Genomic DNA, 17,500 nt, shown 5'->3' on the forward strand with positions numbered 1-17,500 from the left:
GAAGATGGAGATGGTGGGCAGGTCCTGCTCGTTGCGGACCATGTTGATGTTACACTGCTTGGCCGTCTTCGCCCCGCGAGGGAACCGGTTCAGGTCCAGCTCGATCGCGCCTAACGAGAATAGAAGTCCACTCACATAACGGCGCCTCACGTGTGGCACAATGTTCTAATCAGGGTTGCCAGATGGGGCGGGTTTTTATTTTATTTTACAAACATCATTGGCAACAGGCATACAGTTTAGGGGGCAGGAGATGGGCACCTGCCCAATTGTCATTAGTGTTTTTCTGACAATAATAGGTTTTGGGCTGGTGGATTTAGCGGTTTTTAGACTGTGGTTAGGCTGGAAATCTGACTTTTCTTGTGAAACACGGAACTACGTTTCAGTGTCGTTGAGAATCACGACACAAACTCGCTAGTCGAGCCAAAATACTGCAACAACGCAATGGATTGGGTGTGTAATCCCCCCCACTGCTACCTAGTTAACTAGAACACTACATTACATTGTTAGCAGGCTCACAAAACAAGCTGTGTTAGCTGACTAGCGACGCGTCGTCGATTTTCAACAACGCAGAAACATATTCAAATTTTTCTAAAGAACTCCATCACTCCATCAGATCCCGACATGAGGAACCAAATCATTAGAACGTGACACATAATGATGAACACTGAGAAAAGGTAAAAGCATAACACAGTAAAAAAAAAAAACAGTGCCCTGTGTTTCCCCTGGCGTAGCGTACCCAGGAAGTCGTCAGCGGAGAAGTGGTCGGCGTCCCAGACCTGCAGCGTGAGACGGGCGGGGATCTTATACTCGGTCTCGTCCCAGGAGAACATGGACTCCTTCTTGGAGATGACGATCTTCTCCTCCGCCATCAGGTAGTCGAAGGGGTACACGAAGCGCCAGTTGAAGTTGCCCTCCCCGGTCAGGGAGTGGTAGTGGACGTCCGTGTCCTGCTTGTCCTCCTGCTGCCCCTTCAGCCAGCTGGGACAGGGAGGGGGGGCGGGGGTCAAAGGTTAGCGGTCAAGGGTCCACAGAGAGAGGTCACAAAGACACTCCAAAGAGAGTCTCTCTGAGGAGGGGTGATGACGATGTGGTGAATTGAGGTGGTTAAGGTAACCTGATCTGTTTGTGTGTCGACTTCACTCATGCAACGTGTGAAACTATATCGGTTTTAAGAAGGAACATATTAGTTCTATGGTTATCGTTAAGATTGTAATGAATGTAAGATTGTTTTGGATCAATTAAAAGTGTGTGTGGGGGGGGGGGGGTCAATGTGTTAAATGTACTGTGCTTACAAGTCTGGTCTGTTAAATTAATTTAAAAAGGTGTATTAATATGTAACAAGCCAACCACGTATAAGATGTAACACTCCAATACGAAACCAGTCCATAATGATCAATGTCAAACATTTCTGGTGAGTAGCAGCCTATTGATTTGTTTACAATATGTCGGTTATATATTAATATTCTAATTCTGTTACTCCTTAACACTAGAACAGCCATGCCTATTTTACCTACTATACGAGCCGCCTCGGGGGTCAAATGACCATAGTCTTTAGAATGGGAAGCTGCTACTTACACACAAAGACCACTAGTTGGCCGTCCTTCAAATTAGCCTGCTTCCTACACAGAAAAACTGCAAAATAGCTTCATACTAGCTTATCCTGATGCGATTTTGAAAATGTAAGGATACTGGGTGGTAGAACGCACATATCTAGGAAAAGTCATGAAAGGAGGCTCCTAAAATTTGATCGAGTGCAAAGATATAAAACATATTTACTCACATGGTCAAATGACCCCACCCACGGCTGTTCTAGTGTTAAGGACTCTATACTTCATATAGAAATGGTGATGTGCTGATTTCAGAGTTGGAGGGTCACACATTTTCAAAAGCCATGCACGCACACACACACACACACACGCACACACGCACACACACACACACACACACACACACACACACACACAAAGCTTTACACAAAGCATGAAGTAAAGTTGGTTCAAAACGTCACTCCATAGCCTTTCTTACAGTAATTCCTTGGGAGGGAGACTGCAGTCACCCTGTGGTGAGCAGCCGTGTCGTACAAGGCAGATCGGTGGTGTCTACCTGTCTTTCAGTAACATCGTCTCCATGCTAATGAGCCCCGGAATAACAAAAGCTCAACCCTGGCCTTAAGCGGAAAAATCTGTATTGATTGTGATCGATCATTGTGATTGATCGTGATTTTTCCGAGCAAGCACGGAGGAGAGAGAGAGGAGGAGTCGTGGGAGATAATTGGTTGGTAGATTAAGCCGATTAAGCCGATTTAAGCCAATGGCTAGCTAGGCAACCCAGGAGATCCTCCCGCTCCTTGGTATTGTAAACAAAGGCCATGTTTGACGTGTTGGTCCACCGTCCAACCTTTACCAGCATTTGTGTGAACGGAAGTGTCTGGGGGACCGAGATTAGCCTTTCAGTAACAGGCTGGAGTGAGACTGTCTTCTAGTTCATCAGGGAGGAATGGAAGGCTACATTCTCAGTTCTCAAAGCTGAACACGGTCACGAGAAGACTGAACACAGGATTCCCGTGCTGGTCTTAAAGCCATTAAGTCTAAAATCCAGCAATCCGATTAATAAGGCCTAAAAAGGTCTCAGGTTTCAGTTATTAGGTCAAAAAAATGCTAGGTCAAAAAAATGAGATTAGCTTGTCCTGCAAGGAAATCAATCCAACCACATCTATTTACGTGGAAATGAATCAAGCTGGAACCAAAAAAATGCCAATTCATTATTATTATTATATTATTATAATTATTGGCGAACGAAGCTACGGCAGGATGACAGGAAGCTATCATATGGTGCCGTGAATAGGTCTAAAATAATATTCAAAGAGGTCTAAAAAGGTCTTAAATTTGACTTGTTGAAACTTGTAGGAACCCTGTAACACCTATGAAGGTTTGAATTAGAACACTAAGAGATATCATCTGAGATATTGCAGATTAGCTACTGAATACATTAGCCTACTACACATGTATCTGTGCCATCTATCAAAATCCATCCAAATCGGATCCTTTCTCTCGATATCGATCTAAGTGTCGGTTTGTTAACTGAGATGTATCAGCTACAGTAACAATGGGAGGTCAGGGTCGGGGGTTGAGAGTGAGAAAGCTTTAGGGAGAGAGGCCTGAACGTAGATGTCATGATATAGATATGATGGTGTTAGACGGCATCATGTCACCACTCACAACCGTGTAGCTGATTATAGCATCGCCATGACAACCCTCTGAGGTGAGTTTGACCCCAAAATGTTTGTAGCACTGAACATACTATAATACATCATTACATAACAACATAATACATCCCTGGACAATGTGATTATCTATATTACTCTATATCCTTTGCACTACTGATGTTTACATTACTACCTTTGAACTTACTGTATTGCACATTGCACATGGCTCCTGATATGGCTTCTTTTATACTTCTGCACATTAGATACTGTACATAAACTACCTCACTGTACATAGCTCATAACTGTACATAGCCCATAACTGTATATAGCTCATAACTGTATATAGCCCATAACTGTTTACAACACTACCTCTGCAAATACTGTATATTACATAGTCACCTATCACTACCATTCTTGTTATATGCTAAACTGCATTTCGTTGTATTGTACATGTACCCTGCGATGACAATAACGTTGAATCTAATATAATATAATCTAAAGTCCATTGTGCTGGTTCTGTTAAGACAGTGCCACCAATGCTACAAAGGTTTTGGGAAACTCTGGGTCAGGTGGTGTTCAGCCACCCCTGATGGTGATGCAAAGCGGGTAGCGGTTGGTTGGTTGGTTGGTGAGGGTAAAGTGGGAGGGGCCTTGAGAAGCGGGAGAGGGGGAGGGGCCTCAGCCAAACAGGCCAATCAGATACTGTACAACTGTGTCTGCGCAAGAGTGTCGATATCTCAACAACTTTGCTGTCATTATGAAGCTGCAAATAACACAAATATTGTAAAAAAACAACAACAAATAGTGCTACGTGGGAACCAGCATGCATACATTACATACACATTCTTTGCTTATGCTTTCATGCAACGGCTTACAGGGGACTTCCTGAATCGCAAGTCCTGCCCCCAAATAATGCTGAGTTGTTGCACCTGGACCATACCAGTTTAACTAATAGAATAAGGATGCTATCGGACTAAAAACTAATGTACTGTTTCACATATCCCATATGATATCATATGATATCATGCAGATCATGCATCTCTCTCTAAAAGTCATTTGAAGTGCATCCCGCCGAATCGAATTCATTGCGAAACAAATTAGTCCAACCCAAAGTCTTCATTGTTTCAGTGACGTTGGGAATTTCAGCTTTTTTTCATTTTTGGAAGGCGGGGTTTGGTCGGGGCGGGGTCTAAAGTGGTATGGTCCTGATTGGCTTTCCTCCTCAAAAGAGGAGGTATGGTGGTTTCGTTTGCGTGCTGATAATTCGTAGCGGGCTGAGGGAGAGGGTGGGAGGAGGGAGGGGTCTTTGGCAGGGGGGTGGAGCTGCGTGCTGGTTAGAGAGCTGTGGTGGTGGGGGGGTGGGCAGGAGGAGGGGGGGGGGGAGGGGTTGTACGAGCCATGCGATGGAGTGGTTTTTACCCCCTGACATAGATGTCTGACATCTTCTCGCCTGTCATGAAAGCATCGTCCTCTAGCACTACGTCATCAGTGTTCCAAATTATAACACGGAGCTCAAAGCTAGACAACAGCACAGCGTCGACGGGAAGAGAGAGAGAGAGAGAGAGAGAGAGAGAGAGAGAGAGGACACAAGAGACACACACACACACACAGAGAGAGAAAAAACACGGCACACGACAAACAAACGAACACACACGACACAAAACGGAAAAAACAAAAACAAAATTGATTAACGGCAAAAAAAACAACAGCAGCACACCCACGGGAGGAGGGGGGGGAGGGGCTACGTGATGCCACGCGCCCCCCCCGCCCCCCCCACCCTCTGTACCTACCCCCTGACAAATATGTCACTGGACTTTTCCCCAGTGAAGTAATCATCGTCCTCCAGTATAACTTCATCTGTATTCCAAATTATCACCCTGAGCTCATATCTGGCAGGTGGGGGGGGGGAAGAGGAACACACACAGTTGGACGTCTGTTGACCTGCTAAGATGAGCTAATGCTAATGCTAATGCTAATGAGACTACACTCTACACGGAGAGAGAGAGAACAACACTTACCACAGAACAACCTAGGGTGGAGAAACTTACAACATTTACATTTTACGTCTTTTTTTCCCCAAAGCGACTTACAATCGATACATTTGATTTAAGCAAGTGAATCATCGATTCATCAGTCGTAGCAGGAAGAGTAATCTAGCTCAGGCCCGGGGCCACTGGCAGTCGTGGTGATAGACGAAAGAAAAGACACTGGAGAAACAGTACAAGGGGGGGGGGGGTAGAAATCTGACGACTACAAGGATGTATTGAGGCTGAAACACGTTCTGTATTCTACAGTTGGACATCGGGGAGGGGGATTAATAAAAAAAGGCCAATATTTCGGTATCATTTTCCTAACCTAAAAATACAGTTAGACAGCCCATAATGTCTGCTATGTGGGTCGGAGAGACCCTCCGTCAGCCCCGCCCAGATATGGACCTACTTCTTTGGTTTCCGTGGCGATATGTCGATGGCGGGCCCGGGCGCGGGCATGTCCATGGGGAACATGTCCACCCACATCTCGATCCGCCCCTGGGGGGAGACGAAGAGGTTAGAACAGCTTGTTTGTGTGTGTGTGTGTGTGTGTGTGTGTGTGTGTGTACCTGTTCTATGTGTCTCTACGTGTGTGTGTGTGTGTGTATATATGTGTGTGTGTGTGTACCTGTTCTATGCCAGGCTTGTTGGCGGCCAGCAGGGGGCGTGTCTCTATGTGTGTGTGTGTGTGTGTGTGTATATGTGTGTGTGTGTGTGTGTACCTGCTCTATGCCAGGCTTGTCTGCGGCCAGTAGGGGGCGTGTCTCTACGTGCTCGGGGATCAGCCGGCAGCCCACCCGGGGGATCTCCTCCCAGCGCCGCAGCACCGTCAGGGCCAGGTGCTCCTCCGTCTGCCTCCTCAGACCTGGACACACACACACACACACACACACACACGTGTCTAAGGATGTGAGTGTGTAAGGAGGAGGTAAGGTTGTGTGTGTGTGTTGAGGATGAGGGGCAGCTGTGGTGCAGGAGGTAGAGCCTGCGTCTAATGATCGCAAGGTTGGCAGATCGGTTCGAACCCCAGCTGGTCACATGTCGAGGTGTCCTTGGGCAAGACACTGAACCCCAAATTGCTCCCAGTGAGCGGGCCGGCGCCTTGCATGGTAGCTTGCCGGCATTGGTGTGTGAATGTGTGTGTGAATGTGTGTGTGAATGGGTGAATGAGAGGCCGTTGTAAAGCGCTTTGGATAAAGGCGCTATATAAGTCAGTCCGTTTAGGTAACCCACCGTTCTCGTCCTCTATCTCCGTGGCGCTGGTGAATAGGCGGTTGGCCACGCGGACCTTCCCCCCCGGGCCGTAGTGGGGCCCGTCCAGCTTGCCCTCTTTACACAGCTTCGCCAGCACCTGGGTCGGCTTCATGGGGTCACGCCAGTAGTTGTAACCATGGCTACGACGAGGGACGAGGAAGGAAGAACAACGCATGAGAGTGAGACAGACAGGCAGACAGACAGACAGGCAGGCGGGACAGACAGACAGGAGAGACGGACAGACAGGCGGGACAGAATGACAGGAAGGACAGACAGACAGGCGGGACAGACAGACAGGTGGGATGGACAGACAGGCGAGCAGACAGACAGGCGGGACAGACAGACAGGAGAGACAGACAGACAAACAAACAGACAGACAGACAGACAGGCGGGACAGACAGACAGGCGGGACGGACAGACAGACAGGTGGGACGGACAGACAGACAGACAGGCGGGTGGGTAGGCAGGCAGGCAGACAGACAGACAGACAGGCGGGACAGACAGGCAGACAGACAGACATACACAGAGTAGGTGTTAGCGAGTCCACAGTTAGTGTTTGCTGTAGTAGCAGACAGACAGACAGACAGACAGTCAGACAGACAGACAGTCAGACAGGCAGACAGACAGACAGGCAGACACACAGGCAGACAGACAGACAGACAGACAGATAGAGAGACAGACAGACAGAGAGACAGACAGACAGACATACACAGAGTAGGTGTTAGCCAGTCCACAGGTAGCACGGTGTTTGCTGTAGTAGCAGACAGACAGACAGGCAGGCAGGCAGGCAGACAGACATACACAGAGTAGGTGTTAGACAGACAGACAGACCGACAGACAGACAGACAGACAGACAGACAGGCAGGCAGACAGACAGACAGACAGGCAGACAGACAGACAGACAGGCAGGCAGACAGGCAGACATACATACACAGAGTAGGTGTTAGACAGACAGACAGACAGACAGACAGGCAGACAGACAGACATACACAGAGTAGGTGTTAGACAGACAGACAGACCGACAGACAGACAGACAGACAGACAGACAGGCAGGCAGGCAGACAGACAGGCAGACAGACATACACAGAGTAGGTGTTAGACAGACAGACAGACAGACAGACAGACAGACAGACAGGCAGGCAGACAGACAGACAGGCAGACAGACATACACAGAGTAGGTGTTAGCCAGTCCACAGGTAGCACGGTGTTTGCTGTAGTAGCGGTTCTCCAGGTCGATCTTGGTCTCCCCGATGAGGTCGTCAGTCCCCACCAGGTCCCAGTCGTACACCGACACTGTCAGCATGGACTCCATGGGGAAGGTCGCCTCGATGTCAAACGACCTGGGAGGGGGGGGATAATGTCAATGTGGTTACATTTCCGTTTATGGTTAAAGGTTAACTCATTGGTGATATGAAGGATGTATTATCTGATATGCTGCTTTTAAAATAAAAAAAAGTATGGTATATTTGTACTAGCATAGTATCATAGCATAGCATATACCATATTTATATTGTCTTTGAAGACGATTTATGATGAAGAGACAACTCTTGATAGTGTATGTGTCGGTATGCTTGTATACAACACGTGTAATTGTGTATGAATCCCCTTTCACACTCACACTCACACTCACACACACAGTGTTGCCATGACGACCTCCCACCACTCACTTGCCGAACACGGGGTTGAGCTGCTTGGAGATGTAGTTCTCTTTGTCCTTCAGCTCAGTCTTGCCCAGCTTGATGACGATGTAGGGGTCCGCCTTCCCGTTGATGTCAGCAGGGTGGAGGTCTGTGGCCTGGGGTCAGAGGTCACAGGGGTCAGAGGGTCATAGGGATAAGCTAGTATAAATCTATTTAGCAGTTTCTTCTGTGTAGAAGGCAGGCTAATTTACAAGAAGCGCCGACTAGTGGTCTGTGTGTGTAGCAGCTTGCAATTCTAAATACTATGGTCATTTGACCCCTGAGGTCAGAGGGGGTTCAGAGGGGGTCACAGGGGGTCAAATGACCCCACCCATGGCGTAGAGGTCAGAGGTCAGGTAGAGTGGACTCACCCGGACCACGTACACGCGCACCAGCACGTTGATGGGGTCGTTGTGGGGAATGTTCTGGAACATGCCCATGTTGGGGTCGAAGCCCGCCTCCCGGGTCACCTCGTCAGACAGAGGCAGCTTGTACATGCACATGGACCCCTGCGGGTCAGAGGTCAGAGGTGGGCGGGGGGGTGACACAACAGCAAGGTCATCATCAGCACTGAGCGATCATGTGACAGCAGCTGGTGAAGGTGTGTGTGTGTGTGTGTGTGTGTGTGTGTGTGTGTGTGTGTGTGTATACTATGTGACAGCAGCTGGTGAAAGCGGGAACAAATCGACAACCGATCAAAAAAGTTCTGACTTTTATTCTTTTATGCTTTCACCAGCTGCTGTCACATAGTACACACACACATACACACACACACACACACACACACACACACAGACAAGATAAAGATAAATACATAGCTACAAGATAAACAAATACTCTGTTTTTCCCTCTATAGAGTTCCTCCTCGTCCCCGGCCTTGTGTGTGTGTGTGTGTGTGTGTGTGTGTGTGTGTGTGTGTGCGTGCGTGTGTGCGCTTGCGTGTGTGTGTGTGTGTGTACCTTAAACCTCCCTACGATGCGGTCATCGTCCAGGGCCTGATTGTCCTCGTCCCCGGCCTTGTGTGTGTGTGTGTGTGTGTGTGTGTGTGTGTGTGTGTACCTTGAACCGTCCTACGATCCTGTCATCGTCCAGCGCCTGTTCGTCCTCGTCCCCGGCCTTGCCTCTGTACAGGTTGAAGGTGTGCAGCCAGTCCTCAAAGTCCTCGTACTCCGCCTCCAACTCCTTGTTGTACACCTGCACACAGGGACACAGGGGCAACGTTACTGTGTGTGTGTAGGTGTGTGTGGGTGTGTGTGTGTAGGTGTGTGTGGGTGTGTGTGTGGGTGTGTGTGGGTGTGTGTGTGTAGGTGTGTGTGTGGGTGCGTGTAGGTGTGTGTGTGTGTGTGTGTGTGTGTGTGTGTGTTTGTGTGTGTGTGCGCGCGTGTGCGCTCGTGGATGCGTGTGTGTGTGTGTGTATGTGTGTGTGTGTATAGGTGGATGTGTGAGCGCGTATGTCTGCGTGCATGCGTGTGTGTGTGTGTGTGTGTCCATGCGTGTGCATGTGTGAGTGTGTACGTCTGCGTGCATGTGTGTGTTTGTATGTGTGTGTGTGTGCATGTGTGTGTGTGTGTGTGTGTGTGCGTGCGTATGCGTATGTACATGTGTGTGTGCATGCGTCTGCATGCACGTGTGTGTGCGTATGTGCATGTGTGAGTGCGTACGTCTCCGTGCATGTGTGTGTGTCTGTGTGTGTGTGTGTGTGTGTGCATGCGTCCATGTGTGTGCATGTGTGTGTGTGCATGTGTGTGCGTGTGCATGCGTGTGCATGCGCGTGTGTGTGTGTGTGTGTGTGTGTGTGTACTGACCAGCAGCTCATCCACCCTGGGCTTGGCGGGGCGTCTCTCAGGCCCCTCCCCCGCGTGGTGATGACCCTTCTTCCTGTCCCGGGACGACTTCCTGTCCCGCCCCTTCTCCTTCCCCTTAGGGCCTTTCACACACACGTCATCAGGCCTCAGCTCTGCGTGCAGGGGGGGGGGGGGGGGGGGGGGGGGTGAGGGGGGGAGGAGGGAGGGAGGGTGGAAGGGAGGGAGGGAGGGTGGGTGGAAGGGAGGGAGGGAGGGTGAGGAGGGTGGAAAGGTGAGGAGGGAGGGGGGAGGAGGGCAGGTGGGAGGGAGGGAGGCAGGGGAGGAGGGCAGGGGAGGATGGCAGGTGGGAGGGAGGGAGGGGGAGGAGGGCAGGTGGGAGGGAGGGAGGGTGAGGAGGGAGGGGGGAGGGCAGGTGGGAGGGAGGGAGGAGTGAAGAAGTTGGATAGGTGAGGATGGAGGGGGGAAGAAGGAGGGAGGGCAGTTGGGAGGGAGGGAGGGAGGGAGGAGTGAAGAGGGTGGAAAGGTGAGGAAGGAGGGAGGGGGTGAGGAGGGAGGGGGAGGGCAGGTGGGAGGGAGGGAGGGAGGAGTGAAGAGGGCAGGTGGGAGGGAGGGAGGGAGGGAGGAGTGAAGAGGGTGGAAATGTCAATCAACATGAAAGTTGCTTTTTTCTTTTTTTTTGTCCTCAGATAAAGTGACATTGTGAGTTCAGTTATCCCCAATAAGAAGCTGCAGGAAACAAGAAAATGTAACGGTATATGAATATTCTAACAGGGATTTGTGGAACTATTCATCAAGCAGCCAAATTAGTTAGCGAGGCATTGCCGAATACAGTTGTTTTAACACAGCCATGGGTGGGGTCATTAACACTAGAAATGCCATGGGTGGGGTCATTAACACTAGAACAGCCATGGGTGGGGTCATTAACACTAGAACAGCCATGGGTGGGGTCATTAACACTAGAAATGCCATGGGTGGGGTCATTAACACTAGAACAGCCATGGGTGGGGTCATTAACACTAGAACAGCCATGGGTGGGGTCATTAACACTAGAACAGCCATGGGTGAGGTCATTTAACACTAGAACAGCCATGGGTGGGGTCATTAACACTAGAACAGCCATGGGTGAGGTCATTTAACACTAGAACAGCCATGGGTGGGGTCATTCACACTAGAACAGCCATGGGTGAGGTCATTTAACACTAGAAGAGCCATGGGTGGGGTCATTAACACTAGAACAGCCATGGGTGGGGTCATTAACACTAGAACAGCCATGGGTGGATTGCTAGATATGTGCGTTCTACCACCCAGTATCCTTACATTTTCAAAATCACATCAGGATAAGCTAGTATAAAGCAGTTTTGCAGTTTTTCTGTGTCGGAAGCAGGCTAATTTACAAGCGGCCAACTAGTGGTCGTTGTGTGTAAATAGCAGCTTGAGCATTGTAAAGAGGGGGTTTGACCCCCGAGGCGGCTCTTAAAGTAGGTAAAAAAGGCACGGCTGTTCTAGTGTCAAAGACCACGGCTGTTCTAGTGTCAAACTGAGCTCACGCACCCGAGCGGACCAATCAAATGGGATTGTATACAAGTTATATACGAGATAGGCTCTACGCATTCTTTATTTGACGATAAATAATGGTCTGGTTAGATTACAGGGATTCAGGGGGGATATTTAAAGGGATTTACGAGTGCAGCTTTAAGAGAATTCTAGAGACGAAATCAAGACTCTTAATTAATACTTTAAGAGGTTATTAATCAGTCAACTTTCATGGCGGTGCAGGGGCAGATGCTCGTGCGGAGGTGGGCAGGGGAAGGCGTAGATGGGTATGGATGTGGGCTCATGTCGGGTCATTTTGGGGTCACGTTGGGGTCATGTTGGGATCATGTTGGGGTCATGTTGGGGTCATGCTGGGGTCATGTTGGGGTCATGCTGGGGTCATGTTGAGGTCATGTTGGGGTCAGGTAGGGGTCATGTTGGGGTCACGTTGGGGTCACGTTGGGGTCAGGTAGGGGTCATGTTGGGGTCATGTTGGGGTCATGCTGGGGTCATGTTGGGGTCATGTTGGGGTCAATGTGTACCTGCTCCCTCTGCTGCTATCTCCTGGTCCTCCCTCTCCTCTGCCTCGGCCAGGGCCGCCTCCTGGGCCTTCAGGATCTGGGGACATCACAACACCGTTGGCATGACAACATCACACACATACACACACACACACACACACACAAACACACACACACACAGTCTCCCAACACCACCAAGAATAGAATAACATAGAAATATAACAGAATATAAGGCATGACAAGGCAGGTTTATTTCTATAACACATTTCATTCAACAGGGGCAATTCAAAGTGCTTTACATACAGCATTAAAAAATACAGAAAAAGAAGGATAGATGAGGGAATAAAAATGGCAAGAATAGATAATAATAACTTTATTTGTATAGCGCTTTTCCTGCAAACGTTGCAGCTCAAAGTGCTTTAATCATTATATAATCATAATTTAATTATTTAGTCATTTAAAGGCAATATTAAAAATATATTTATATTTGTATTAATATTTATTAGTAATATAATAATTAATTAATATTAATGTCTCGATTAAAAAGATGGGTTTTTAGTCTTGACTTGAACATATTTGCTGAGGTTGCATTCCTAATGTAAATTGGCAGTGCATTCCACAATTTCGGTGCATAAAATGAGAATGCAGCCTCACCAAATCTCTTCTTTTGTACATGTGGTACACAGAGAAAACCAGCGTCAGAAGACCTAAGAGCTCTATTGGGCTGATATGCTAGCAAAAGGTCTTTCAGATATTCTGGTGCTATGCCAGTGAGAGCTTTATAAACAAGCAGAAGGATCTTGAAATATATTCTGAACTTAACAGGAAGTCAGTGTAGAGTTTCTAAAATAGGAGTTATATGAGCTCGTCTGCTTGTTTTGGTTAAAACTCTCGCTGCTGCATTTTGGACTAATTGCAGCTGGCCAATAGCTTTCTTCGGAAGACCAGAAAGGAGACTGTTACAATAGTCCAAACGTGTAATAACAAAAGCATGCATTAACACTTCTGCATCAGCTTGCCGGAGAAAATAACTTTTGCAATATTCCGTAGATGATAAAAAGCATTTCTATTGATAGATTTGATGTGAGGCTCAAAGCTTAAGTCAGAATCTATAATCACACCTAGATTCTTAGCTTCATGTTTGCAGTTTGAAAGCAAGGTTCTCATCGTATTCGACAATTTGTCTTTTTGTGGTTTTGGTCCAATGACAAGAATCTCAGTTTTGTCCTGATTTAGTTGTAGAAAATGTTTGGACATCCAAAGTTTTATATCTCGCAGACAATTCTCCAGCGAGCTGAGTGCATGTGAATTATCAGGCAATATTGATATGTACAGCTGAGTATCATCAGCATAACTATGAACATTTACACCATGTTTTCTGATGATTCCACCTGGGATCATGTACAGAGAGAAGAGCAAGGGACCAAGAATAGACCCCTGAGGGACCCCTCATGTGATGTTAACATTATCAGAAACAGAGTCTCCCAGGACAACAGAGAAATACCTACCAGCTAGATAAGATGTAAACCACTCTAATACAAGTCCTGAGAGACCGACACAGTTTTCTAAACGATGTATTAGAATAGTGTGATCTACTGTATCAAAAGCAGCACTCAAATCTAACAAGACAAGAACTGATACACCACCAGCATCTATGATAAGTCTGAGATCGTTTACAACCTTTACTAATGCAGTCTCAGTACTGTGGTTAGAACGAAAACCTGATTGAAACGTACTTTACTTAGAAATGAAAGGTTAGATATTGGTCTGAAATTTCCGAGAACTGAATTATCTTGCTTTCCGTTAAGTAGTGGTTTTATAATGGCAGATTTTAGGGGAGTGGGAAAGATGCCAGTTGATAGAGAGCAGTTCACAATTTCTAATACATCAGTTAAACAGTCAAAAACACTTTTGAAGAACCATGTTGGGATTGGATCAAGTGAGCATGTTGAGGATTTCATTTGTGAAACAACTGTTTTTAAAGTGTGGGGGTTGACGTGCTCAAATGAATCCATGACAGCAATAGGCATACTTAATTCATCTGGGAGTACCAAATTAGATTTAGAATTCTCTAATGATATTTCTGATCTTATAATGGAAATCTTTTCTTGAAAGAATGTAGTACTGTAAGTTAGTTCATCATTGGTTCAGACAGAGGGAGTAACCATGGATACAGACACCTTCGCTGGTAACACCCTCAGAGGAGGACGGATACAATAATTCCAGATATATGGAAAGACTTTCTCAGTGAAGGTGTGTGTGAGTGTGTGTAGGTGTGTGTTAGTGTCAGGGTCAGAGAATGACAGCTCTCCTCTGTCCCAGTCCAGCTGCACTCTGACCCTCTGGGGGTTCTGGCTCACTGTGAGGAGAGTGGCTGGACCACCTGGAACACGTGTATAAAACCTCCTATTATAAAACTCAAGCCGCCAGCATCCACCCCAAAAGCCTGATCTCTTCCTGTCTGCAGACTCTGTCACCACACCCAGGCCATAGTGTGTATTCCCCCCCACTTCAACGTCCCAGCTGTGTGTCCCTGAGTCAAAGCCCTCAGAGCCCAGGACCACCGGCCAGGAGTCAAACTTCTCTGCGTTGTCAGGAAGCTGCTGTCTCTCTTCTCTCTGTGTCACACTGGTCAGATCCTCAGACAGGATGAGACGTGGTTCTGCAGTGTTGGGGTCCAGAATCACAGGAGTGTATTCAACTATTCCCTGAATCTTCTCCCAGACTCTGAACTGCAGGTTGCCCAGGTGCTTTGCCACGTCTATCAGCGCTACTGAAACCTTCTCTGGATCCGGCAGTGTCAGGATCTGGGCTCTGTCCATGGAGGCCTTGAAGTTCAGCAGGAATGTGATGTCATCAGCTTTTAGCTCCTCCTCCATGGCTCTGATTGTGTCTGAAAGTGATGATATCTCTCTGCTCAGCCCCTCAATCTTCCTCTTCATCACCTGACTCTTCTGCTCCTCTTCCTCACTCAGTGCAGCGATCCTGACTCTCTCTTCATCTCGTAGAAACTGGTGAAGCTTCTCAAACTCCTCCTTCATCTGCCTCTCTGTGTGCTGGGCCTGGCTATCAAGATGTTTAGCTGTTTCATCACAAGTCAGTTTAACCTTTTGAAAGGTCTTCAGCTTCTCCTCTAAGGGTTGCAGTGCAGTCTGGAGTTCACTCTTATGATCCAGTACAGCCTCATCTTCCTGACACACAACACATATGGGCTGTTTATCCTCCAGACAGAAGAGCTTGAGTTTCTCACTGTGCAGACTGCAGAGCACCTCAGACCCTGCTGCAGCTCTCTGACTTCTCTCCTGTAAGAAGTCCTCACACAGGTTCTTTAACACCAGATTTGGAGAAATAGGATGCATGGATGATTTTCTCCTGCACATTGGACATTCCTGAGTGTCTTTCTGTTTCCAGAATTCCTGCAGACAGGTTTTACAGAAGCTGTGGCCACAACGGAGGACAACAGGATCCTTGAAGATGTCACAGCACACAGAACAGGAGAGATTCTCCTCAGAGAGAGAGGGTTTAGACGCCATTTCCTCACCACCTCCGTCTCCCCTGTAATGGCTTCTGAGGTGAAAGTTGAAGTCAGTAGGTAGTCAAATCCAGATCTTGACGGTGTTGCTTCTTCCTTTGTGGTTGTTTTGAATGTTGATGGTAAATGAGTGTAAAGTCCTTCAGAGAGTCCTACATATGTAATGTTGTGGGTCATGCTAGTGAACGGCAGCACCAGAGAGCTGAATGTTAGCCTTCTGTGTGGTTCACTTCTGCTCTCCACTGATTACCTCAGCAGGTAAGAGGGTGGAGCTTCAGGCATGGTGTGAGTCTCGTGTTCAAGGGTCACAAGCAGAATTATGTAAGGTGTGATTGTGTATGTGTGTGTGTGTGTGTGTGTGTGTGTATGCATGAAAACAAGAAAACACACAGCAATGCGGGGGGGTGGGGGGGGGTAGAGAGAGACACACTGACAGAGAGCGGGGGGCCGTGGGAGGGGGGGGGGGGGGGGGGGTGGGAGGGGGGGGGAAAGTCACGGGCCACTCAGACACTGGAGATTTTTAAATCCCTCCTAAAAACACACCTGTTTTCCCTAGCCTTCCCCCCCACTTAACTATCGGTCCCTGGCTTTTATTATTTTATAGTTTTTATTGTAGGTCCCTGGCTTTTATTGTTTTATTGTCTTATCGTTTTTAGTCCTTTTATCTTTTCTTTTAACTTTACCATATCTTGTATTGCATTGTATTGTGTGCATTGTGCATCTTATTTATTTCCTGAATTTTATCTATTTTACAACTGTGAAGCACTTTGGTTCAGCACTGCTGGATGTAAACGTGCTATTCAAATAAAGCTGACTTGACTTGACTTGACACTGACAGAGATAGAGAGAGACAGAGACAGAGAGAGAGAGACAGAGACAGAGAGAGGCAGAGAGAGAGACAGAGAAAGAGAGAGAGACAGAGACAGAGAGAGAGACCGAGAAAGAGAGAGAGGGAGAGGGAGAGAGAGAGAGAGAGAGACAGAGAGAGAGAGAGAGAGACACTGACAGAGAGAGAGAGACAGAGACAGAGAGAGACAGAGAGAGGTAGAGAGACAGAGAGAGAGAGAAAGAGAGAGAGAGAGAGAGAGACAGAGAGACAATGACAGAGCTGGACATTGTCCGTGTTTTAAAAAATGTATATCTATTTATAGATATAAATAGGCAATATATATAATATATAATATAAATGTATATCTAATGTATAGATACATATATAGAGAAAATAAATAGATTTAATATTTAACAACATAATAAGACAATGAGTACAAATATATAGATAAGTGTTATTACTCTAATGAAATAGAATAGAACGAAATATAATATAATAGAATAGAATAGAATAGAATGAAATAGAATAGAATGAAATAGAATAGAATGAAATAGAATAGAATGAAATAGAATAGAATGAAATAGAATAGAATAGAATGACATAGAATAGAATAGAATAGAATGATATAGAATAGAATAGAATAGAATAGAATGAAATAGAATAGAATAGAATAGAATAGAATAGAATGACATTGAATAGAATGAAATAGAATAGAATAGAATAGAATAGAATAGAATGACATAGAATAGAATGAAAAGAATAGAATAGAATGACATAGAATAGAATAGAATAGAATAGAATGACATTGAATAGAATGAATAGAATAGAATGAATAGAATAGAATGACATAGAATATAATAGAATAGAATAGAATGAAATAGAATAGAATAGAATGAAATAGAATAGAATAGAATAGAATAGAATGATATAGAATAGAATAGAATGACATTGAATAGTTATGAAATAGAATAGAATAGAATGATATAGAATAGAATAGAATGGACTGCCACCTCCATCAGTGTCTCTATGGAAGCAAAGTATTTGGACCACCAGTCCAGCATCCTCTCATCCGGCTCCTCCTCCTCCGCCTCCTCCCCCTTCTTTTTCTTCTT

General features: G+C 46.6%; 1 protein-coding gene and 1 pseudogene across 2 annotated transcripts in view; both read right to left on the minus strand.

Moving 5' to 3' along the window:
* Nucleotides 1-17,500, minus strand: part of LOC308159688 (otoferlin-like) — a 109,965-nt pseudogene that overhangs the window by 3,163 nt on the left and 89,302 nt on the right. The window contains exons 18-30 of the transcript in view: nt 17,399-17,500; nt 12,049-12,124; nt 9,974-10,125; nt 9,228-9,362; nt 8,540-8,677; nt 8,157-8,284; nt 7,659-7,829; nt 6,469-6,629; nt 5,958-6,100; nt 5,645-5,733; nt 4,996-5,094; nt 737-978; nt 1-110 (exon numbers count right to left, since the gene is read on the minus strand). The exon at nt 1-110 is cut by the window's left edge and continues 69 nt beyond it; the exon at nt 17,399-17,500 is cut by the window's right edge and continues 33 nt beyond it. The product of the transcript in view is annotated as an otoferlin-like (transcript). The remainder of the gene's footprint in view (nt 111-736; nt 979-4,995; nt 5,095-5,644; nt 5,734-5,957; nt 6,101-6,468; nt 6,630-7,658; nt 7,830-8,156; nt 8,285-8,539; nt 8,678-9,227; nt 9,363-9,973; nt 10,126-12,048; nt 12,125-17,398) is intronic.
* Nucleotides 14,175-15,560, minus strand: LOC308159608 (E3 ubiquitin-protein ligase TRIM35-like; the record flags this gene model as incomplete). Its single annotated transcript, XM_080533430.1, has 1 exon — nt 14,175-15,560. One exon carries the CDS (start codon nt 15,558-15,560, stop codon nt 14,175-14,177), a length of 1,386 nt encoding a protein of 461 aa, XP_080389556.1.

This window comes from Nansenia antarctica, assembly GCF_963989245.1.
Source record: "Nansenia antarctica genome assembly, chromosome: 6".
Taxonomy (NCBI): Eukaryota; Metazoa; Chordata; class Actinopteri; order Argentiniformes; family Microstomatidae; genus Nansenia; species Nansenia antarctica.